General features: G+C 56.3%; 2 protein-coding genes across 2 annotated transcripts; one reads left to right on the top strand and one right to left on the bottom strand.

Annotated features, from left to right (window-relative positions):
* Positions 1-519: 519 nt before the first annotated feature.
* POMGNT1 (protein O-linked mannose N-acetylglucosaminyltransferase 1 (beta 1,2-)) lies at positions 520-15,241 on the bottom strand. The gene is made up of 23 exons (XM_059853903.1): positions 15,146-15,241; positions 14,523-14,597; positions 14,134-14,327; positions 12,040-12,148; positions 11,556-11,671; positions 11,235-11,300; positions 10,725-10,838; positions 9,952-10,069; positions 9,546-9,644; positions 8,948-9,075; positions 8,290-8,360; positions 7,940-8,015; positions 6,439-6,522; positions 6,268-6,309; positions 6,040-6,098; positions 5,463-5,535; positions 5,026-5,154; positions 4,595-4,720; positions 4,376-4,440; positions 3,982-4,026; positions 3,677-3,812; positions 3,257-3,366; positions 520-2,971 (listed from the first exon to the last, which is right to left on the bottom strand). Exons 3-23 carry the CDS (start codon positions 14,242-14,244, stop codon positions 2,869-2,871), a joined length of 1,980 nt encoding a protein of 659 aa, XP_059709886.1. The 5' UTR covers positions 14,245-14,327; positions 14,523-14,597; positions 15,146-15,241; the 3' UTR covers positions 520-2,868.
* Positions 15,242-15,400: 159 nt separating this feature from the next.
* LURAP1 (leucine rich adaptor protein 1) lies at positions 15,401-21,240 on the top strand. Its single transcript, XM_059853902.1, has 2 exons — positions 15,401-15,628; positions 18,618-21,240. The coding sequence occupies exons 1-2, from the start codon at positions 15,428-15,430 to the stop codon at positions 19,305-19,307; spliced, it is 891 nt and encodes a 296-aa protein (XP_059709885.1). The 5' UTR covers positions 15,401-15,427; the 3' UTR covers positions 19,308-21,240.
* The last annotated feature ends 1,505 nt before the right edge of the window (positions 21,241-22,745 follow it).

Here is a 22,745-nt window from a genome sequence, read left to right as displayed (position 1 = left end):
GTGCTGAGAAGGGGCTGTCAGCCCATCCTGGCTGGTGGCTGACACTCTCTCACTACTACTTTATTTCAGTCCTGTGGTCTCTGCCCTGGAAATGGGTGCATCCCCAGCCCTCCCAGGGTTCCCTGCCTCATAAGGGCAGACATTTGGAGTGGTGAAGAGTGTGACAAGGCTGTAGTTCTCAGGACACAGCACATGGAGGTGCCAGGAGGAAGACGGGAATGAGTCACCAGGCAGCTCGTCAGAGTTTCCATCAGTTGCTGAACTGAAGATAAAAGTGATAAAGCTTGAGGAGGAAACAGCTCACGAACCTGTGCCAGCCCTGCTGGCACTGCATGGCACCACACAGGGGACCTCTGCTGGCACAGGCCTGGGGCCACCGTCAGCCCACAGCCAGGCCTGTGCAGCCCTGGGCAGAGCAAGCCACCAGAGGACAGGGGTTTGTCCTTTCCAGGCAGGACCCCAGAGCCACGGAGCCCAGCCCTGGACCCTGCACAGGGCCAGCTATGAAACACACGAGGCTCAACAGCTTTGCAATGTTTACTCTTGAAAAAATAATTCCATTCAGAAAGCATCAAACCCTGGTGATGCCACACACCCAGCCCTGCCACAGCTACCACTCCTGAGCCTTGCTGGGGGGACAGAGGGATGGAGAACAGCACCCCGTAGGCCGGGCATGGTGTGTGGAGAAGGGGGAGCCTGAAGCCCACCAGCTGAGTCCTGCTGTCACTGAGAGCAGGGAGCCACATCCCTGTTTGGCAGGGCAGGAGAGGGGAACTCATGTTTAGCCATCCCCTATCCCTAGGACCACCTTCTCCAGCCCCAAAAGGAGCTGGGAAGAAGCCAAGCCTGAGCCCTACCTGAGAAGGGCAGGAGGATGCATTTAGTTTCAAGGGGAAGAGAAACTGAGCCTTGGGAACAGAGGTGCCAAGGAAGGGCAACCGGAGAGCCATTGGGAAGTTCTTCCAAAGCAGGGCATGGGGAGCAAGCTACTTTTCCTCAGAAAGAAGTCCCTTTTCCATCCTTGTAAAAGACCTGCCTTACCCTGAAGGCTAGCACAGGGGCCACCAGGGCAGACTGGGGGTGGCTGGGGAGGGCAGGGCTGAGCCCCAGACCAGTACTGCAGCCTCAGTACGCCACTCTGCACGCTCCTGTTCCCTCCTGCATCCATCCCATCCCATCCCATCCCTGCTGCTGGGGCAGGCATGCAAGGGACTGTGAGGGTCAGAGTCCCTGCAGTCATGCCAGAGCTGTGCTGCATCCACACTGGGATCATCCTGGCCACGAGAAATTCCCTGGTTCACAAGTTTTCATTCCTATTGTGGGCAAGGGAGAAAAGCAGAGAACAGAGGGTGGAGTCAGGGGGACAAGAGACAAACCTCCCATGACTGCACCTGTGCAGGCTGGGGGCTGCCAGCTCTCCATGCTGCTTCCTGTTATTCACCCCTTCCCAGGAGCAATAAATAAATAAGTTAGTGTAGTGTAGACCCCAATGCTCAGTTCACAGTGAGAAAATGAAGGGCAAGAGCCCCTGCTACCTCAGGGAAAGGGCTGAGCAGCAATTCCTTCTCCCAAAGGCAAGCCTGAGCACTGCATCCCTGCCCAAGGCCAGGGGATGGGCAGAGAATCAATCTCCTGCTGCACAGATGAGAGGAGGAGCTGCACTGAGCAACGGGACCAGGACTGCCCCCTCGGGGTGCAGGGGCATTAGTACCAAATGGCTGGGGATGGGAGGGGGCCCTGGAATCCTTCCTAAGGCACGGAACCCCCTCCCTCTCCCTCTGCACGAGGGGTGTACCACAGTGGGAGGGCCAGGCTGCCCATCCCATACCAGCTCATAGCTTCCCTGCCAGCAACTTACCACAGTATGGGTGGGAATTCAGGAGAAGAAACTCCCTCTGCCTTCAGCAAAAGCAGGGGGTACCAGGGCAGGAAGGATGGAGAGGCAGGGTACAGTACCACAAGCAAGGACCACAGTGCAGCATCTCCTGCTCCAGATGACCCTGGCAAACCCGGCCCCTGCAGCCAGGGGATGATGCCTGCTGGCTGCTCCCTTCTCACTGCAAGGCACTTTCACCCCCTCTCCCACGACCCAGGGGCAGGGCTGCTCCCCACAGAGAAGGTGGGTGAGGACAGTCTGAGCCAGAGCACACGGCCTGGTCCACTTCCACCTACAATCACCTCCAGCTTCCAGAACTGACCGCCCTCGTGCTGGGTGTGGGGTGTCCCTCTGTGTCTGCAGCAAGTCCAGCTCCTCTCCAGCATTCCCTTTTCTGTGAGCTGGGCTGCACCAGTGCCTGCAGCCCACGCAGCAAAGCCAGTGTGCAGGAAGATGTCCAACCCAGCACACAGTCTTCAAGGTGCATCCATCGTGCAGGTTACAGGAGAGATGCTGGAATATCCCCTCTTCAGCACTGTGTTCACCATGGGGCACAAAGCCAGCAGGCAAGAGTTAATAAATAACACCCAGCTGGCAGGCTGCAGCACTCGCACCATGCTGCCTTCTCAGGACTTCAGGGCCAAAAAGGAGAGCAGAGGTGTTTTTTGAAGCCCCCTCTAGGCTCCAGTTGAGCATCTCCTTCCTCCAGCCCTGCCCAGCCAGGGGGCAAAAGGAGCAGCGTTAGTAGTGTCTGTGTTAAAAAAACCCAAGTTCCTGGGATTGGGGTGGCATATCTACAGGGAAGGACCCTGTCCTGTGCAAGGGAAAGGGAGACCACAATGGGGGGCTGGAGGGAGCCCAACATCTGCTTCTGCAGCCCAAAACAGGAGTCTGTATCCAGTCACCAGCCTCCGAGAGCTGCTGCCAACTGTGTCTCTGCACCGTGGGGGTCTCTGTGCTCCCCCGGTCCCCTTTGCTTCCAGGTGCCAGCCTCACGTCTGCTCTGCTGCTGCCACCGCTGGCACTGGCACCGCCCCCTCCTCCTTGGCAGGGGGCTCCATGTAGATTGGTGTCACTGACGAGGGCTTCTTGGACCTGCAGGTGAGGGGGCTGGATGGGAGCAGGCATAGCTGCTGGGTCCCCTCAGAACCCCAATTTCCAACAGCAGTGCCTGGTATGATCTCCTTCCCACTGGGACATCCTCCAACCCTGAGAATGTATCCTGTCCCCCCCTCCCACCACACTGATTAAGGAGTGAAGGTGGTGCTGCCCAAGGATTGGGCTGGGACAGAAGTGCATGATGTGTGTGGTGTGTGCCAGGCAGGGGACAGTGCCATAAGGATGGGGCATTACTGAGCCCTTCGTGTCCCTGATACTCACGAGTAGGGGGAGGAAGGGACCCCCACCACAAGGAAGTGATTTTTCTTGCGGAACAGCCGCCACAGCCCCTTGTGGTTCCCGCGGACGTCCAGGTCCCAGATGTGGAGGCACTAGGATGGTGAGGAGGGAGGAAAAGGAATTAGAGCCTGGACACCAGGGCCAGGTCCCCCTGGCATGGGAAGAACCACAATCCCTGCCCTCACTGAGACACAGCAGAGAGGGCTGTATCCCAAGACCAGGGAGGCACAGGGCTGCATCCCTCCAGCCACACCAAGAGCTTCAACATCACTCAGGGACAGCAAGAACCCATTTTGTGAGCTGTGTCAATGCCATGGGAAAACCCAAGAACAACAGCCAGGTGTTTGCCAGCGATGCAGAGACCAGTGCAGGGCTGAGGACAGGCCATGTCAGGGCCCTCACCTTGGCAAGTTGAGTCCAGGTGGTGAAATCTGCTTCCTGCTCCATCCTGATGAACATGACGTAGACCCTGCCCTCAGTGTCGGGCACAAAGGAGTCTTCACAGGGGTTCTTGCTGTGGTCCAAGACCTCAGCCTCACTGTGGAAACAGAACAAGGAGTGAGAGGCGACCCCACCTTCTCCCTATTCCCAAGTCAAAGTACTTCAGACATGCAAGACGTGGCTGGGGCCACCCCCACCCTTCCTTCTGTTCTGGCTGGTTCACCCAGTGTGTCTTGAGGTCTCTCCACCTTCCAGCAGGCACTCACCCCAGGAGCCGATGAATTTCAGTCTCATAGTTATCCTTCCTCAAGCTGTTGGAGGAGGAGAGAACACTGAGATCAGGGCAGAGTCAGTTTGATCCAAATTAAAGGCTGCCCCAGTGCAACACTAAAGGCAGCTGGAACCAATAAATGGAGAGCAGGGACTGCCACACATTCTTGAGATGTGGCAGCAAAACCACAACCCTTGAACATGTCCACCTGGAGCACAGGGTAGCCAAACCCAACCTTGCAAAAACCACTGCCAGGACTCCCCAGCAGAGGCCAGTGTGCTGATGCAGGAGGTTATGGCCACTCCAGATGGTAGATGATTCCAGCACAAGGAGACAAGGGTCAGAGCAAGCAACTGTTTCATCAAGGTCTCATTGTGACCAGTACTCACCTCTCCACATTTTTAAGCTGGACATTTGGAACAGTGTTGAACTTGTGCTTCTTGAAATAGGCTTCCTGGGAGAAAGAGAGAGGGTAGGGAAGGAAAAGCAGGTTTGATCATGGTCAGCAACACCTGGAGATGACCTCAAGCATCCCCAGTACCTGTGGAGGTGTCTGAGTCAGAGCTCAGCAGCAGGACAGGGCCTGGGGGCTGTGGGAGGTCACTCACGTGGAAGTAGCCATTCATGTTGAGCCCCACGATGCCGAAGTGGTAGGAGCGTGAGATGTCCGGGATGATGCACTCCCGGCCCTTCCGCTGCTCAGGCATCCGCATCCACATGTCCCAGTCCCAGAGCTGGGGAGGGGAAACTGCTGCTCACACTCAGCTCTGGGGACAGGCTTTGGTAGTGTGGCCATCCAGGGACCTTTCTGGGCACCCACACCAGGTCCAGCCCCTTTCGCCCCAGCTCTGTGGATGGTTATGTGCCTCCTCAAGTCACTGCCTGTCCCAAATCCATTCTGCTTGGGCATCCTTCCCAGTATAAGCACAGGGATAGCCCCTCCAGGAGCTGTACACCCTGGGACTAGGTGAAGATCAGGGCCTGATGATGGGCAGATCACGTGAGGGTGTAGATGAAAGGGTCATTCCAAGGTACTCACCTTCTCTGGGGTTGGCCACTTTGGCTCCAGCTCATCCTTGTACAGGCTCTTCCGGAGCACCCATCCCAGGCCTGGCATGGTTTCCACACGGTACAGGAGTGACGGGTCCTCAGCTGTGTGCTCATAGCCCTGCAGCGTTATGGGGACTGCTCAGCACCCTGAATGCACCCGCCCCCCACCAGAAAAAGGGGAGGCATCGTGCTCCATTGAGCTCCTCATTATGTAAAGAGGTGAACAGCCACTGGGAAGCACATGGCAGGAACAGGAAGGTGATTTTCAGGGACACTTCTGAAAAGTCCAGGGCTGGGGAGACAGACCCACTTAGGATGACAGTGGGGACACACACCCTGCTTTAAAGATGGAACCTAGACCCCAGTCTGACATGGAAACAACACAAGGCAGAGGTGGCCCTGCTCCACCATCCTTCCCTGACCCACCTGGTCATTCCAAGCAGAGATGCAGTACAGGCTCTCATCCTCCTCCAGAAGGTGTATTGACTGGCTCAGAAAGCTGAGGAAAGAATAGACCCATGTCAAACACCCTTCTACCATGTAAACCAAGGCAAACCCTCCACAAAGAGATGAGCCACTCCCAGCTGCTGGAACTGCTTATCCCAGGTTTTGGCCTGAGATAACTGATGCTGGTGGGAGACCAGAGGAGGAGCACCCAAACAAGCTAAGCTCCATCTCACCATGGGGAAGGGACAGCATTGTCTCCTGCCCATCAGTCTCTTCTCCTTAAGACGAAAGAGGAGCCTCATTAGATACTGCCCCTGTCCTCTGGCTATGGGGCAGCTCCAACCATGTGAACAGATCAGTGTCCCCAAAAAGCCTACCAGGAAGAGATCCCCAACCTGAAGTCACCCTGCACTGATTGCCAGGACAGCGGCCTCAGACTCTGAAGGCAAAGTTATTGCTAAGTTATTGCTTTTGCCAGGGGTCTGCTCAGCCTTAGGTAAGTGAGCATCCAGAGAGCTTCCAGGAAATGATCCCATATAGGAACTCCCAACTTTACCTGAAGAAGTCAACAGAAATGTCAAGATCTTCCTCCAGAACCACAGCAAATTTAGCATCCTGTAAGGCAAGGAGAACATCAGAAGGATGGAGATGAACAGGACAGAGCAGAGACACAAACAGTGTGCTGTCTCTGTGAGATGCCTTGCCCTGGAGGACTGATCCCAGCTGCTGTGGGACAGGGATCAGAAATGCCAGGGGAAGGCTGTGCTGCAGCAGTCTCACTCACCGGGAACAGGTTGAAGGTTGCAGTCAGACTGGCTTTGTAGTGCTACAAGAAAAGACAATTGTTGTCTGTGTTAGCATCAACCTGGCACAGATCTGGGGCTGAGCCTGCCTCCCTCAAATGCTGTTCCAGGTCCCTGGAAATAACTATCCCAGGATTTGAAAGCTCTCTCACCTGGGAAACTCTGGCATTTTTAATGCTGATGGGAGTGTGCTGTATTCCTGAGAGACCAAACAGCTCCACGACATCCATCGGCTCCTGCAATGGAAAAGTGCAAAGCTCACCAAATGTGTGGGTCATTCTCCCCTCCCCTGCCAGTGTCAGCTCCCCAGGAGAAAAGGAACATCCCATGCATGTGGTTTCTTCTTGGAGACTAGTGAGGTTCAATATAGACCCTGCAGCACAGAACTTGCCAAACCCTTGTGGCCCTTCAGTATCACCATGACTTTGTTAGCCCTTTTTGCAGACCCAAAGTTGTAGCCAAGAATATCTGGGAGGTCCCGATTCCAGACCCCCACAGACAGTGCAGAAAGCAAACAGGTATAGCCAGGACCTCCTAACAGCTGATTAATGGCAAGACTATGATCAGCCCAACTTTCTCTCACAGTTGCCAAGAAAAAGACCTTTCTGACCAAGGACAGGGGTTGAAAGTTATCCAAATTTGGGCTGAGGTATCTCTGCCCCAAGAAGGAGCCTCCAAGGCTTTCTCCATCCCCTTACTGTGCATCCCAGCTCTTGGCCACAAAAGAGAGAAGGAGCTCCCATTGTACCAATCCTTCCCCCTTCCCCAGGTATCCACCATGGCAGCTTGAGCATCCAGGCTGCCCCCTCGTAGCTAAGGGATGCTGCTCCAGTTGCCATGGCAATGGATGCTGCTATCTTTAACTGCTCTGATGTGGTGCAGCAAGAGCTTGCATAAACAAGCCAGCTCCCCCAGCCCCACAATGTGGCAGTGGTGGGAGAGATCAGTAAAGAAACAACTGTCTTCATCCCAGGGCAACCAGGCAGTACCTCACTGGATGCTGCAGAGATGAGGCCTAGCAAGCTCCTGAGATCTATTCAGATCCCACATGCCTGCCCCAGAGTACATTCCACTGCCAGACAGACATGGCTTTGAGTGGGACTCTCCAGGGCTATACAGGGTTAAGTAAGAGGAAGGCCTTTGCCTATAAAGGGCCAGTTCTCCTCCACCTGGCCCCAGCTTTCATGAACCTCAAGCTTTGAGCCTTAGAAAAACAGTGTTTTGTGTCTCTTCACCTCTTACTGAGAATGGAGCTGCACAGGCATGGCTGGACTAGTTTGTTCCTCTCCGTGTGAAGCAGCTGAACAGGTGGTGTTACACCCAGAGCCTGCTCAAGGGGCTGGCAATGCTCATCAAGTGAGAAAAGGGGATGGGGAGAGCCCAGCATGACCACCATGTGCCATTCCTGCACACCAACCCCCTCCTGACTTGGGGATGTCAGTCCTGGGCTTTGGGAAAGGCCAAGGCAGCTTTACCCACACCCACAGCTTGGCTAACTCTGGCTGACTTTGTGTAGGAGCAGGTGAGGAGCAGCGTGACACACAACAGGGGGAAGGCGATGAGACTCTCAACTTGCCACCCTCCAAGGACTGGGCCAGCACTGGGCTGGGGGAACAGGGAGCTGGCCACAGGGATCTCTGGCAATGCTCTCACCTCATAGTAGCCATCGATGAAGACTGTGATCATCTGTGGATTGACACCCTGAGCCGACAGCAAGGAACGCAGCATCCTGCAGAGAGACGGAGGGGCCTGAGCGCAGCACAGCCCCAGTGGGCACAGGCCCCTCAGCACAGGGGTGTGGATCCCTTGGGATGGGCAAAGTGCGCACCATTAGGGAACAGGACCTACCTACGCCTTCCCTTCCCCTCCCCAAGGTCTGCCCTTGGTGCTCATGCAACCCCAGGAGGAGGCTGGATGCTGCCAGCAGGAGAAAGGGAAGGGCCGGGGCCATGCCTGGTCTTGTGGCAGGGAGCAGAGGAGCTGTGCCCTCTGGGAGTGCTTACCTGTACAGGTAGTTCGGGCGGTTCCCTGCAATGACAGCTACTGGCACATCAAAGACTTTATTGTCTTTGAGCTGGAAGAGAACAATGTGTGTGAGTGGGGGTGGGAGAGGCCATGCAAACCAAAATGATTCAATGCCACTGAGAGCGGCATCCAAGGGGTAGGAACCCACTGTTAAGACAGCAGAGCTGCACAGTCCTACCTCTTGGCTCAGTGCCACACCAACCAACCAGGATGCCCTCAGCACAACTGAAAACCCTACCAGCTTCCCTTCTTCACCTCACCTCTAACCCAGCTCCAAAATCCCAGTTTGCATCCACTCAGAGACCTGTGTCTGAACCCTTCAGCACCATGCCAATGACAACCCAAAAGTCACAACAGCTGTTCTGTCTGGAGATATTCAGGCTCTGCTGCTTACATTGATATCCCTAGAATAGGGTAACTATTCCTGGCAACTCAGAGCAAAGGAATTTCCCTGCCCCAGCATGACCTGCCCCCAGGTATTCACCCCACCTTTCCTTGGGCTAAGGGCTTGCCCAGGGGCAGCTTGCATCACTCAGCTAGTGCTTAAGGCCAGTGCTCTGCATCAGCTGCAAAACACACCTGGTGCAGCCCAGCCCTCCCTCCTGGAGCCTTGCTGCCATGTGCCCCTGCACTCACGGGATCAGGGTTGAACTCGATGGGTGTGGGGTCCTTGCAGCTGCAGACGCTGCCGTATCCTTCCACTTTGCTGCAGAACCGCTTGCGGCGCCGGTTCAGCTCCGTGTCGGGCCAATGGCACTCAGCATCTGGAGGCACCAAGGAGGAGAAACAGACCTGTCACCCTCACACACTCACCCTGGGTGCTCCAGGCTGGAAAACCACACACACGGCTCCTTCTGGGCTCAGCCAGCAAGCCAGTCCTTGGCAGTGACCAAGCAACACTTTGTATGCCGGACACAACCCCAGGAGCCATTCAGAGCCCAACCCCATCTCTGGCCTCTCTGAGCAGCAGCAGGTTGTTCAAGGCCAACAGTCAGAAAACTGACCAAACCAGGTCTGGTTTGAAGAGGTTATAACTGGCCATGTTCCCTCTTCTCCATCCTCACCTTTCTAATCAACCATGCCTGGAATTGCCATGGCAGTAGGAAGAAAGGGAGCTAAGCCCATTTTAAAAGTTACCATCATCATCTCAAAAAGCCTTAAATGGCTTTGACTTAAAACCAGGCAGCAGGGAGATGTCTCCCTGAGACACCACAGAGCAGACTGTACTTCTCACCTTCCACAGATGTCAAGTGAACTTCTGTCTTCAGCAGAACAGGGTCACCCCACGTTGAGAGGGCAGGTGACTTGGCGTGCTTCTCCCCATACACTTCTCCTGGAGCAGGAACACAGGGTCAGGACTGCCTGGAAGGGCCCAGCCCCACTCTGTCATGGCATGACAAGGGGCTGTCAGCCTGGGGGACAGCTTGGCACCTTTTCCCACTGGCCTCTGGCAAACTGCTGAAGGAACACGCTCTGCCTTCATACCCCCAGGTATACCCTCCTCACCCCCAGGAATGGAGCTGCCACACTCTGGGACTTGTTCCCTTCTCAGCCTGTTGGGGATGGGCTGGGTTTCTCTTCACCTGGCTTCTCCCAAAGAAAGAAGCCACAAAGTCTCTCCCAGCCTCTGCAAGACTCACCCCCCTTCTTCCCCACAAATGTCCACATGTCTCTCCAGCTCAGGAAAGGTGCAACTTGGCTCCCCAGGCTTTTCAGGACATTCTTGGCTGTCTCCTTGAGGTGAAAGGAGCCTTCATCCTGGAACAAAAGACAGCCCTGCAGCTGAGGTCTGGCTCCTGACAGGGAAGTCTCACATAAATACCAAAGGGGTACAGGGCCCACTCCCACCCTTGAACCAGTTGAGCCAGAAGCCTTCAGGGTCTCTGTACCTCTAAAGCTGTTGGTGGCTTCATAATGGCCCACAGGCAGGTCAGAGGAATCATGAACTCCTGTTTCCTTGAGACCAAATTGTTCTCAAGCAGGGCCATGTGTTAAGCAACACTTCACATAGCTAAACACAAAAACCTTGAAGCAGCACAGAGTTGCTTGCACAGCAGCCCAGACCTAGCACAGTCCACAGGGCCCCTGTAAAACCTGGAACTGGGAGCCAGAAGCCCACCACATCCTTATATTTCCTCACATCCATTCTCTACCTAACCCCTTGCTTATTGCTGTGGGCTCTGACACATCTGCTTTTTGCTCTCCTGCTTTGCTGGGCACAGCAGTACCTGCAGCAAGAATGGAGAGCAAGAGGACAAGGGAGGTGATCCAGACAGGGAGTCACAGCTCCATGGGGATGTGACATTTAGTCCTGGAAATGCCTGATGACATTTAGGAGGCTACTGCCCAGATGAGCTTCAGGACATCCTGACTCAAGATGACTTTTATTTTTTCATATTAGGGTCACACCTACCTTAATGGTGAAAATTAGGATGCGGCCCCGGGCAACCATGTTGAGGAAAAGTACCATGGCTTCATCTTCGTGGGGGGAATAGGTGTCAAAGACCCTCTTGGCCATCACATGTCCCTGTTGGTATTCATACGTCAGAAGGATCTTAAATACTACATGGTATGGACACACAGAATTATGGAAATCTGCCCTGGAAGCCTCACTCCCTGAGCAACACAGGGAGTGGCTTTTCCGGTATGCCAGGGAATCAGTCCCCAGGCAAGCTCAGCCCTCAGGCCTTCCTGCATGGAGGTGCATGGGAAGCATCACCCAGCCTCACAACTCCTCCCCTGCCTGCTCCCCAGGGACAGCAGGCAGCATGCAGGGACTCTCTGCATGACTGTGCCATGCTCTGCAAACTGCAGACAAAATGCATTCAGGGCCGTCCCTCCTGGCTGCCCCTGGCCTCAGGCAGCAAACAGTTCAAGAGCAAGGACAAACTGCCTGGTTTAGAAAGACACGGCGATGTTTTACCGTGGCCTGATTTAAGACGATGACATGGATCCCTCTTCCCTGCTCCCGAGCTTCATCTTCCAGGACCTGCAAGTGGATAAATGATGAGAATCATATGCCAAGACCTCTTCTTATTTCATGCCCATTCTGTACAGCAAAGCCCCCAGACAAGAGACAAATCTCTTTGGCTTTGCTGACAGCAGTGATGGGTGCCAGAGCAGAAGTACTGGAAGCAGAACTTCTTGCCAGTCACTGAAGTGTTCTCACCACTGCTGTTTGTGGCTTCACCTGTTCAGCTCTGCCCACCCTCTGCTCACAGGACAGCCAACACCTGTCACTCACCGTTGTCCCATCCACAGCAACATAGACTTTCGACCTGCTGGAGTACACCTCGACATCCAGGACCTTCTTGTTGTTGACAGGGTGTCTGGGGACTTCCACATTCAGCATCTCATCATCTACAGCAGAGAAACTCCCAGTTTCAACCAGCCAAGGCACCTCTAGCTCGTCCCTGCTCTGTCCTAACCCATCCAGAAGGGCGAGCCCAGCAGGCACACCAGCCCAAGGAGTCATGGGTGGGAATTTACAGGGATGGTAGGTAAGGGGAAATAGCAAATGACAACAGCTCTGACCCCACAGAGATCTCTGCAGCCAAATGGGCTAAAGCCTTCAGTAAACAGACCAGGAAGGGAGCAGCATTTTCTATTAATTTTTGTTAAACCCACATGCACAGACCTGTTTTTTGTGATGTAGCTGGTAACAAGTTAGCCCTGACTTAAAAAAACCCTTGGTTTCCTTGCTTTCAAAGCAGGATGCTGCCCCTCACCATAGTCCTGTGCAGACTCCTCTTCCTCCTCATAAGCAGCTCTCCTGGTGTCCAAGATCAGCTTGATGTTCACAATTACAGTCACAAGCAGGAAGAGGACAGCACCTGTCTGCAATGCAGGATGTTTTGTGTTACAAATTTGTAAGTAACAACCCCAAAACCCGCCTTGGCTTGGGCTGCAGGGCATCCCAAGGAGATCCTGCATGGGATCACAAGCATCTGACATTTCCCCTGATTTTTTCTGAGAAAAGCAAAGAGAAAGAAATACAGGTGACCGAGTTTCACAATGAAATGTATTCATCAGCTGGAGAGCACTGACTCCTTGATATGTGAGAATTAACCCACTTCCAATGTATCCCTGCTTCCAGATATGTAAGCAGATTCCTGCTAAATTATTGCATCAAGGTTGAGGGTCCCTGCAGGCAAAGAGTTTGGTAATTCAGAGTTACAGCTCCCAGGGTAACCTTAACTTCTGCCTCTGCTGCAGCATCACTACTCTCATCCATCCCTCTGGAACCAGAGGAGGCACTCAGGGTGTTCAGGGGAGAAGAGATGCTGTGCAGCTGAATCAAACAAAGGGAAGAAGCTGAGGTCTGATTTCAGGAAACTGCACTGTACCACAGGCTGCAGAGACCAGCCTGCAGCCTTACTGTCTGCAGCAAACTTCAATTGCAATGCTTGTGGATGCTGACACAGAGGGCTTGGGAAGGTCCAGGGGCTGTGGAACAGACCCTTGATTCTCTGAGGTCATTAATGGGGCTGGGATCACACACTGGCTTGCCCTTGGTGAGAGGCACTAAAAGAATTTCTGCCCTATCTGTTCAGCTACTGCCTCAAAGCTCTGTGCTGCTGCTACCCCTGCCAAGCAGGTCCAAGAAGTAACTGAGGAAAATGGAAGACCAGCAAAAAGACAACACGATGGTATAAATGTCACTATGGCATTTTGGCTTGTTAATTTGCTGTTGACTCGGGACTATGAGCACCTTTTGGGATCTGTGCACAGAAAGTTTTTAATTAAGCACCAACGGAGCCGTGGGCTCATGGAGAGGCAGCAAGGCCACCTCACCAACCTGCCCAAACCTTCTGCCCTGATCAGCATGAGGGAACAGCCCTGGTGACCAGAGTGAATAAGGCAATAAGGAATAATAATTAAGCAAGACCAGCAGCCAGGTCTAGCAGAGCTGGCTTGGTCAAAGCTAATTAATGAATGCTTGGCTGCTGTAGACCTGGCTATTCCATACCTGCAGCTCTGGTCTACCTACTTAAGCCAAATTTTCATCTGTGTTTTAAGCAGTGCCACAAACTAGAGATATGTGCAGGCTCTAGCTCGTTGCCCCAGCATGGTGAGCAATGCCTGCCTGAATGACCAGACCCATTCCCAAGCCTTCAATACCCTATCAGACACAGAACTGAACAGTCTTCTTGCCCAGAGAGTCCTCACAACCCTTTGTCCTCCCAGACACATGCAAAACCCTCCCGTGCTCCCTCCCACAGCAACCAACTGCCAGATCTCATGAGCTCCTCTCAGGAAAGGCCCCTTTTCTGTGTTTTGCTGCCATGGGGCCAAACCTTCCTGTCCTTACAGCCCCAGACTACCCCCAGGATGCTGTCTCCACCAAGGATTAGCTGTTTTATGGCACAAGCAACCAAGCCTGAGGCTTTCCCAGACACCAGCTGCCTCTGGGGCAGGAGATCCTATTACCAAGACCTATTTTCTCTGTCCACCTGTTGTGCCTTATACCAGGCTTGGTTTGCAAATCAAAGAGCTAAAGGCTGAGCCCTGCAGCAATCAGCATGGGTCCAGAGCCAGGTTTCTAGCTGAAAGCTTCCCAAGGCCACCTGGATAATTGTATCTCCTCCCACAGCCAGGTCTCAACAGGTCTGCTGGCAGCTGAAAGGAGCTGCTACACATGGCAGACCCTTCCACACACAGGCACTTAGAGGCAGCTTCTTGGGGAACAAGTTATGCTTCCTCAGCATGTCAGGTCACTCAGACTGCCAGCAGACGCACTTCCACCCATGCAGCTGCTCCACAAACTTGTAAATCCTGTAGATTATCCTTCCTAATCTCCTGCAGGGCCGCGGGTGACTCACCTGGCACAGCTTCCGCAGCGCGCGCTGGTTCATCAGCTTGTACTTCCAGGCAAGATACCAGCTCCTCTTCTTGTGGGGCTTCACAGGGGGGTTGGGCTTCCACTCCTCCATAGTCCCGGGGGCTGGCAGGGGGCAGCCGTGTGGGGCGGGGGTCAGGATGTGTGCTGCTTTCCTCTCATGTCCACCGGGGCTCCCTGCCGTGGTGAGAGAGCTGCCTTCAAACCCTCTCCCCAGCAAAGACAGAGCCTGGCACAAGCAGTGGCCATGGAGTGCACTGATGTGCCATGAGCAAAAGCCCTTTGGAGACTCCCTGCCTGCCAGAGGTCCTGCTGGGAGCAGTGCAGGAGGCCAGGCTTTGCTGCAGGGTGAGGGGAAGCCCCTGAACTCACCGGCCAGGGGCTGCCCCTGCTCCAGGCCAAACCCTCAGCGAGGCTGCTGCAGTGCCATGGGCCCACTCCCACGCTCTGGGAAAGAAAAGCAGCCCAAAGTCACAAGCAGACAAAAGATCCATCAGCTGTTATGGAATGGGCCTCACCGGCCGCATGTGCCAGGGGTCCCTGGTGGAGAGACACCCTCCCCACCAACACCCCATGCCCACTATCGGGGTGCAGCCAGCCGGACAAGGGGAGCAGCACCGGCCCAACGTCCTGCTGGAGCGTCCTACTTCCAGCACCCCTGGGCAGAGGAGCTGTGCCAGCGGGAGGCCGGGCGCCCTGCGGGGAGCAAACCGCTGGGCCTGGGCGGGATGTGGAGCCCCGGCAGGGCCGGGGACCTGTCGGGAGCACAGCGCGCCCCTGCAAGGCCAGGCAGGGCAGGGAGAGGAGCGCTCAGGGGCCCGGAGGCACTCGGGGGACGGAGGTGGCGAAGGGCACCCAGGCGCTCCGGGCGGGGCAGGAGAGCCGGGTGTCTGAGGGCGGCAATGAGCGGCGGCGGGGAGAGGGGGACCCAGGCGCTTCGGGACCGCGGGGAGGCCGGGGAGGGCCGGAAGGCGTGTGCCGACCGCGCTACTCACGGGGAGGCTGAGGCGGGGCAGGGCAGGGCCGGTCCCGGCTCGGCGGTGCCGCCGCCGCCCCGAGCTCCCTCCGCGCCGCTTCCGGCGCCGCAGCGACACCGCGGGGGCGCGGCCGTCGCTGGCCCCGCCCCCGGCCCCGCCCCGCGCCGCTCCGCGCGCCCCGGCGGACCTCGCTGGTGCGCGGGCAGGTGGCGGAGGGGGCGGGCCCGGGGGCGGGGCCGCGGCGGGGGCGGGGCCGAGCGCGGGCCGCGGTGACAGCGCGGCCGCCGCTGCCCCACCCGCATGGAGGGCGGCGGGGAGGCGCTGCCCGCGGACCTGCGGGACCTGGCGGGCAAGGTGGGACGGCGCCCGCCCGCCGTGCTGCTGCGGGGGCTGCGGGCCGACACCGCCCCCGCGCCGCCCGCGCCGCCCGCGACACCCGCACCGGCCCGCGGTGCCCACCCGCCGCTCGCCGAACGCCTCCGGACGCTCCGCCTCGAGCTGGTGAGTTCCGCGGTACCGGGAGCGCTGCCGGCCGCCCCCCGGTAACTGACCGTCCCGACCCGCGGTCACCGCAGCCACCTCGGGCAGCAGCTTGCTACCCCCGGCAGTCCCCAGTAGTGCCCGCGCTCTGCCTGCATTTTGGGGAACCCCCCTTGCTCCTCCGTGTACGCGTTAACAGCCCCCAGCTCACAGACCTTCCCCGGCCGCTCTCTGGCCCCGGCCCACGCAGCATCCTACCCCCGGGGGTCCCCCTCGGCCACCTCCGTCCTGCCCCCCTCGCAGCCCCAGAAGCCGGCTGCGACGGGGATCGCGGTGTCCGGGATCAGAATTTAGGGAAGGGACCTTCGCCAAGGGCACGGTGGTGGATCTCGTCTCCCCCGGGTGTGACCCCCAGGGTGACAAGGCAGCGGCATCCCTGGGAGCTTTCCCGGGGTTCGGGGCTTCTCGGGTGGCTCGTAAAGGGCTGTGCTGCAGCCCTTCCCGGGGACCGGGGGAGCGCCGACGGCAGCGTTCTCGCCTCGCTCTTTCGTGGAGGGAGCAAAGACCGGCGATGCCTGCGCCTCCGGGAAACGTGGCGAGGTTGGGCAATGGGTTCAAGTGCAGCTGGGGGAAGGGACTCTCCCACGCATGAACATGCCGAGCGGGTGGGAATGAGCATTGTTTCCATAGGGAAACAGGCTAAATACGCCCGCATCCCTGCGTGCTCCCGGGGGGCTGCAGCACCACTCAGCCTGAGCCTCCGCTTTGGCTGATTCAATATTCCCATCGGTGCAAGAGCTTTCATCCTCCCTCTGCTTTCATCCTCCCTCCGCACCGGAGGCTGCACCCTGACCGGAGGAGAAAGGTCTCTGGGGCAGTGCGGTGTTTGCCCTGCCCAGGTGCAAGCAGCCTCAGCCTATGGCCAGCAAGGCCTGGCCTGGGCCGGGCATTATTCACCTTGGCTCAGAAAGGCATTTCCTTGCCCTGCCCTGGCCCTTCTTGCTGGCCAGTGAGGAAGTGGGGACACCTCACACCCAGATCAGCAGCTTGGGGTTGGAACCCAGGTGCCAAAACCCAGCACAGGGCTCTCCTCATCGCCCCATCCCCATAAACAGGGAGCAGAATTTTCCTCCCTCCCCACCCGAGCAGCAGGAAACCAGCAAACCCAATGCTCAGAGGATAAGCTGGCCTGGGAGTGGGCGGTGGGAGGAGAATTTAGCAAATTCCCACTCTCGCCTCCTGATCTGAGGAGGAAGATTTATTCCTAGGGCTAGGTATCTTGAAAGGAGAAGGCGCCTGAGGTTTCTTGTGTGCTGGGGAGGGGAGCAGGGCTGTATCTGCCCGTGGAGAGGGTGAGGAGGAGTGTGACAGTCCTCTGTACAGCCGTCCTTGCTGCGAGGTCGTGCAGTGAACCTCAGTGCATCTGGAGGAGTACAGAGAGCAGCCTGTGCTGGGTCTCCTCCCACAATAACCACGTCTTGCTGGAGAGGGGGTTTCTTGGAGTGCAATGGGGAGGTCAGACTGGAGTGAACTAGCAGCAAATTGATGGCTACCTCCTTCCAGCAAGCAGGGAGTGTTATCCCACCCTCTGCTTTTGGGTCGGCTCCCCGGGCATCTCTGACAGCTGCAGTTCTGCACGAGGCAGAGAAAAATGGGGAACCCCCCGCCAGGGGTTTCCAGCTCTCCTCCTCCTCCGTCGTCTCCCTGCCAAGGCCAGATGCTTTAGCAGTGCGTGCAGAAAAGTCCATTGTAGGCAGTTTTTTAAATAACTTGCCTAGAAAGGAAATTTCTGTACTTGGAAGCTGGCTCCTGCCCCAATCCGGGCACATCCCTGCTATTTTTTATTTAAATCCAGCTTGAGGAGCATGAAGAGGGGGTGGGAGGGCTGGTGTTGGGTCTTCACAAATCTTTGACCCTTTTTTTTTCTGTTGTCTGGAGTGAGAGGTGTCACGTGCTGAAATCCTGGCTGGAGTTTTCCCAGGCTCCTTCCTGGGATGCTTCTGTGGCTGCTCTGGCTGTGGGACTGGAGACAGGGGTCTCAGGAGGCTGTGGGGTCACCCGTGGGCGGGCGAGTGACTCCCAGGGTACCGGATGCTGAGGATCAGGCGCTGTGCTTAAAAATGATCCCTGGGGAGTGCATGGATTTCTGTCCCAGCTTGCTGATGCTGGGCACAGGATGTGTTTGTGAAGGAGTCCGTGGGCATCTGCAGCCTGCAGGCTGCCTGTACGTGCCCTGCAGTGGGTTTTCTCCCTTTTCCCCCATTGTGGCCTTATTTCCTTTCCTGGCAAAATATTTGTGTCCTGTGTAGGGGAAATCCAGTGGCTTTTGGCGGCCAGTATCATACAGACAGGAATGTCTTGGCACACAGGGCTTTCCATTAGGAAAACAGATGTTTCTGCAGCAACTGAGGTCTGCAAAGAGCTTCCCCAGGCTCGGAGGGGCAGGAGTCGGTGAGGCGAGTGGTGTGATCAGCAATGCCTGTCCTCCTTTTCCTCCCATTTTGGGAGTGATTTGGGTCTCCAGATCCTGCCATGTGACATTGTCACCAGGCTTGGTTTAGACCCTAGAAGGTGAGAAGCAAAGGCATGAAGGGACCAGCCTGGGAAGTGCTGATGGTCCAGCCAGACTTGCTCTGAGCAATGCCTGATCCTCTTGCCCTGACAGCAGCCTCCCAGGTCTTGAAGGATGCTCTGGGATCAGGTCTACATCCAATACCCCCAATTCCTTGCTTACTCCTTGTTCCCATAGAAGATAGCAACACAGGTGCCCTGGTTTATTTCCTTGCGGGGCTTGGTGGCTGGTGGGAGCCATAAGTAGTTGGTCACTGGTGGCTGTGTCCCCAGGTCTCGGACAGAGCCCCCTGGGATGGTTCCCTGCAGGGTGTTCTCCCATACCATGCTCTTCATCATGGTAGGAGACCTGTGGCCACCACAGTGACACCTCAGCTGGGCAGGGACATGAGGCCCCTGGGTCACCTCAACCCCCCTGTGCTGTCTGTCTCCTCCCCAGGCTTACCTGCGAGCGGTGGACGTGAAGATCCTGCAGCAGCTGGTGGTGGTGAACGAAGGCATCGAGGCGGTCAAGTGGCTGCTGGAGGAGCGGAGCACCCTGACCAGCCGCTGCAGCAGCCTGGCCAGCAGCCAGTACAGCCTGGTGGAGAGCCAGGAGGCCTCGCGGCGGGGCAGCTGGGACAGCCTGCAGGACCCCAACGACAGGCTGGACAGCATCTCCGTCGGCAGCTACCTGGACACCTTGGCCGATGACATGGATGAGTACTCCCACAACGCCGCTGAAACCGCCGCTGCGTCCGCGTCGGGCAGAGCCCTGGCCAGGGCAGAGCAGGATTGGGTCAGGATCGACCTCGAGAGGGGTCCTGCAAAGCAAGAGAAGGACACAGAGGAGCATGAGTGGCCCCACGTGGACCTCTCCCCACCTGGGTTGCCCCAGGAGCACTGGTTGGCTAAGGAGCCCCAGGTGGCCAATGGGTATTTGGGCCAGCAGTCCCCCTCTCTGGAACCAGACAGAGACACCAAATCACCACCAGGGGCCAGGGAGAGGCTGGGGAAGGGAAATCCAGATGGGAAGGCTTGGAAAGCTGAGGCTGACCTTGAGAACTGCAAACTCAACAGCAAACTGCACCTGGAGTACGATGCCCACTGGCGCTGGCTCCAGTCACAAGATGATGTGACATTCTTATAGCCCGTGGCTTTGCCTTTCCAGTCCAGCTCTCCCAGCTGCCCACTCTGCTTCACTTCTCTGTGCTTGGGAGAGTAGGGGTGGCTGAAAAGGGGGGCCAGGCTGGCTTGGTAGGTTGCAGTGTTCCTCTGATGGCCCAAACAGCATTTGGTGATGCAGCCATAAGGGACTGGGTGCCTGCCCTGCAGCACATTTCTGGGAGAGGAGGGGTGAAGCGGGTCCTGGCAGATTGAATCCTTTGCTCTAGGGTGTTGCTTGCAGGTGGCTGGACACCCCTCTGTTGTCCTTGGTGGTGGTGGTGGTGGGGAAACCTGGGACAGTGGTGTTCTTGGGAATCTCTCCCTCTAACCTTCAGCTTTGTTTATGCAAAAACTGGGGACCCTTCCTCCAAAATGATGACCCTGAGACAACAGGAGACACTGCCATGCAGCCACAGCTTGGTGGCACCAGCATGCTCAATGTGGGGCAGGACCATCAGCAGGGCATCCCTGTTGGATCTGCTAATTTCCATCATTGTCTTCAAGGCCAGTGTCCATCCAGGGCAGAGCAGACCTGGGGTTTGGCCCCAGCACGTGGTGGATGCAAAAACACCCTTTTCTGCAGGTGAAGCCCTGCCTGGTTTAGATCCCTCTGTGAAGCCAATCTGAGGTGGGGCTGGGGAGCCTCTGTCCATGCTCTGCAGAGGAAAGATGATGATGCAGACCTCCCAATGTGATGACATGAGAAGGACAAAGCACTGGGTGGGAAATGGAAATCCAGTTTTCCCAGTCTGTTCCTGGACTGTCTTCCACCTTGGGAGCAGTCCTGCAGGATGCCTGGGATGTGGCAGCACATGGGCAGCCTGGCAGAGCCGGCAGGGCTCAGACTCAGAGGGGCTCCTGCTCTCCCCTGACACTGTGGGGATGGCTGTGTTTCTGTCTGTGGGATGAATGGTGCCAGGTCTCTGACTTCAGCCAGCAACCAGAAACATGAGGCTGCTCTGTTGGGGTGGATTTGCAGTGACTCTGCCCTGGAGACATCTCTGTCTTCTTAGCCTTGGCTTCTGCCTGTGCCTTTTGCTGTCCTCAGCACGCCTCCCAGCACGTGGCTTGTAGAGCATGGCTTGCAGCTGGAGCTGTGTGAGAGCTTGGGCAGGACCTTCTGCCTTCACCAGATGATGCAGGAAAGGACCTGAGCATCTTGATTCAAGGAGCCAAGTTCTTCCCCATTTGTAGATAAGCCTGGAGTATCCTGACTTCAGAACCCATGTGTACACAGCCCCAGCCAAGTGCTGTGATGGCTTTGCTCTCATCCTTGTGATGTTGTTCCCTTGCCTGTGTGGGTCACAGCTTGGATCTGTCTGTGCTGGGATGCCAGGAGTGAGGACATTGTCTTGGGATGTCAGTGGGAAGCTAAGAGAGAGGGAGGTGACTGGCTGTGACTTTCCAGATGAGAGATGTGAGCTGGCTGTGGTTAGGAAGGTGGTTGGGTGCACAACAGGTTTGGCTTGGTGTCTCTGAAGCAGCAACTTCAGTGGAAATTACCCTGTGTTCTGAGAGCCCCAAGCACCCTCCTTTCCCCTGCAGATCCTCAGAACCTCCCTGGATGGATGTGGAGAGCAGGACAATACCCAGAATTCTCAGAGATGGTACCTGCTGAGGACTTGGGTGAATCCCAGCAAACTGGGAGTGGGTTCCCTTATGCAACAAGCATCTGTCTGCCTGCCCTGGAGCAGCTGTGCTTGCTTTGCCATTGCCTGTGAGTAGCTTGTGGCTCCCTGCTGACAATGAGCCACCATGTCCCCAAGGCTGGCTGTCCCCTGCTTTCTTTCCTGCTAACCCTGCATGCAGTGAATCAGCTGAGGGTCCCTAGGGGAGACAGGGTAAATCCTTTGGCACTGTTAAAGTAATTCTCAACAAAAAAATAGCTGGCTTAATAAACGTTTGTGTTTCTCCCAGGCCACGCTGTCGGTGCTTTGCTGAGCTCACTGGTGTTTCTAGGGAAGGGGGAGAGGCTGTGGGGTGGAACGCCCTGGAGCCTCTGGCAGCCCTGCAGAAGGGCAGGTTTAGCCCCAGACCTGAAACAGGCACAGTCCAAGTGTCTGGGAATTTGTCCCTTCTCATATCAGTGATAAAAGTCACTTTTCCTGAAGCAGCTGGGTACCAGGGCACATCTGCTGGGAGCAAGGGTGACTGTTGATCTCGGCTGGACTATGTGGCAAATGGCACCTTCACCCTTCCAGCCCCATATTTCCCAGGAAGATCATTTTAGGTTAGATCTGTCCATGTTAGCTGTGCTGGAGTCTTTGCTTCCTGTGTTCTGCAGTGGCAGCTTTGGCTCCCACTGCTTCCTCCACCCAGGAGGTGCAGCGTGGATCTGGTGTAGAGCAGAGACTTCTCCAGCCCAGCCGGGCTGGGAGCAGCACAGCTCTGATATCAGGCTGTTGGGATTTGCTCCTGGGTGGATCCCTTTAAAACCACGAGAGCCAGTGCTCATGCAAACATCAGCTTTTCCAAAGCAAATGCAGTCAGCTTATGCAGCCCTGCCATCCCAGCCCCAGCATCCCTTCGGGCTCACGGCCTCGACACCGTGAGCGTTTGCAAGTGAGGAACTGGATGCTGGAGCCAGCAGGACTCAGCAGGATTTCCCCCGTTTCTGCTGGGCTGAGGTAAAAAATAGAATCATGAAGAATACCTTAGACATAAAATGCCCAGCCTACTCCTCTTACAAACCTAGACCTCAGCAGTTGGATAACCCTGTATTGCTGCAGAAGAACTTTTGCTGGGTCTTCCCTGGCCATGGACTCTTCAGCCTGGCTTACATCGGCCCAAGGTGCCCGTAGTCACAAAATCTGTGTATCCTCCAAATCCCAGCCCTTGGAGCTGGAGGGGTGGATGGGACCTCCTGGTTGTCTCCCTGCTCTGTCTCTGGGCTGCCTGGATGAGGGATCCCAGGCATGTGCAGAGCCAACTTCCCAAACCTCCCCTGGGGAAACACCTGGGGACCTGCATCTGGCTGAAAGGTGGGTACAGCAATGGGGTGCAGAGCACATGTGGGTAGGAAACAGCCCACAGCACGGATCCACAGCCTTCCTCCTGGTCTGCCTGGCCCTGACCCTGCCTGCTGCTGCCCTTGAGCTGCTCTTGGGCTGTTCAGTGCCGGTATCAGGTAAGAAAACAAGCAGATAAAGCAGGCGGGATCCCAGCCGTGCCAGAAAACACCCACCTCTGTTACAATAAAAACACCAGCCAGCCAATTTTTTTTCCCAGATATACACAGAGATTAGAGTGCCTTAACGAGGCAGTAAAACACTTCAATAGCTCTCCTTGCTTGTTATTAAAATGTCCCCTGGGCTTTCCCTTGCCTGCGTGCAGCTCGGCTCTGAAAGGGCCTGTCCCCAGAGCCATGCAGCCATTTAAGTGATTGCTGTTAGTTCCTGTGGGGAGGAAACACGAAAACATC

The sequence above is a fragment of the Haemorhous mexicanus genome, chromosome 9, assembly GCF_027477595.1.
Source record: "Haemorhous mexicanus isolate bHaeMex1 chromosome 9, bHaeMex1.pri, whole genome shotgun sequence".
In the NCBI taxonomy this organism is placed as follows: domain Eukaryota; kingdom Metazoa; phylum Chordata; class Aves; order Passeriformes; family Fringillidae; genus Haemorhous; species Haemorhous mexicanus.
The sequence above is the reverse complement of the archived record's forward strand: the minus strand, read 5'-3'. Positions and strand labels throughout refer to the sequence as shown.

Excerpts from the sequence above, each read along its gene's own strand:
- POMGNT1 (XM_059853903.1), bottom strand. The coding sequence starts at position 14,244 with ATGGAGGAGTGGAAGCCCAACCCCCCTGTGAAGCCCCACAAGAAGAGG. Across the intron at positions 5,536-6,039 it reads ATTTCTGTTGACTTCTTCAG|CTTTCTGAGCCAGTCAATAC; the intron begins GTAAAGTTGGGA and ends TTCTTTCCTCAG. Across the intron at positions 3,813-3,981 it reads GAAATTCATCGGCTCCTGGG|TGAGGCTGAGGTCTTGGACC; the intron begins GTGAGTGCCTGC and ends CTGTTTCCACAG.
- LURAP1 (XM_059853902.1), top strand. The coding sequence starts at position 15,428 with ATGGAGGGCGGCGGGGAGGCGCTGCCCGCGGACCTGCGGGACCTGGCG. Across the intron at positions 15,629-18,617 it reads GGACGCTCCGCCTCGAGCTG|GCTTACCTGCGAGCGGTGGA; the intron begins GTGAGTTCCGCG and ends TCTCCTCCCCAG.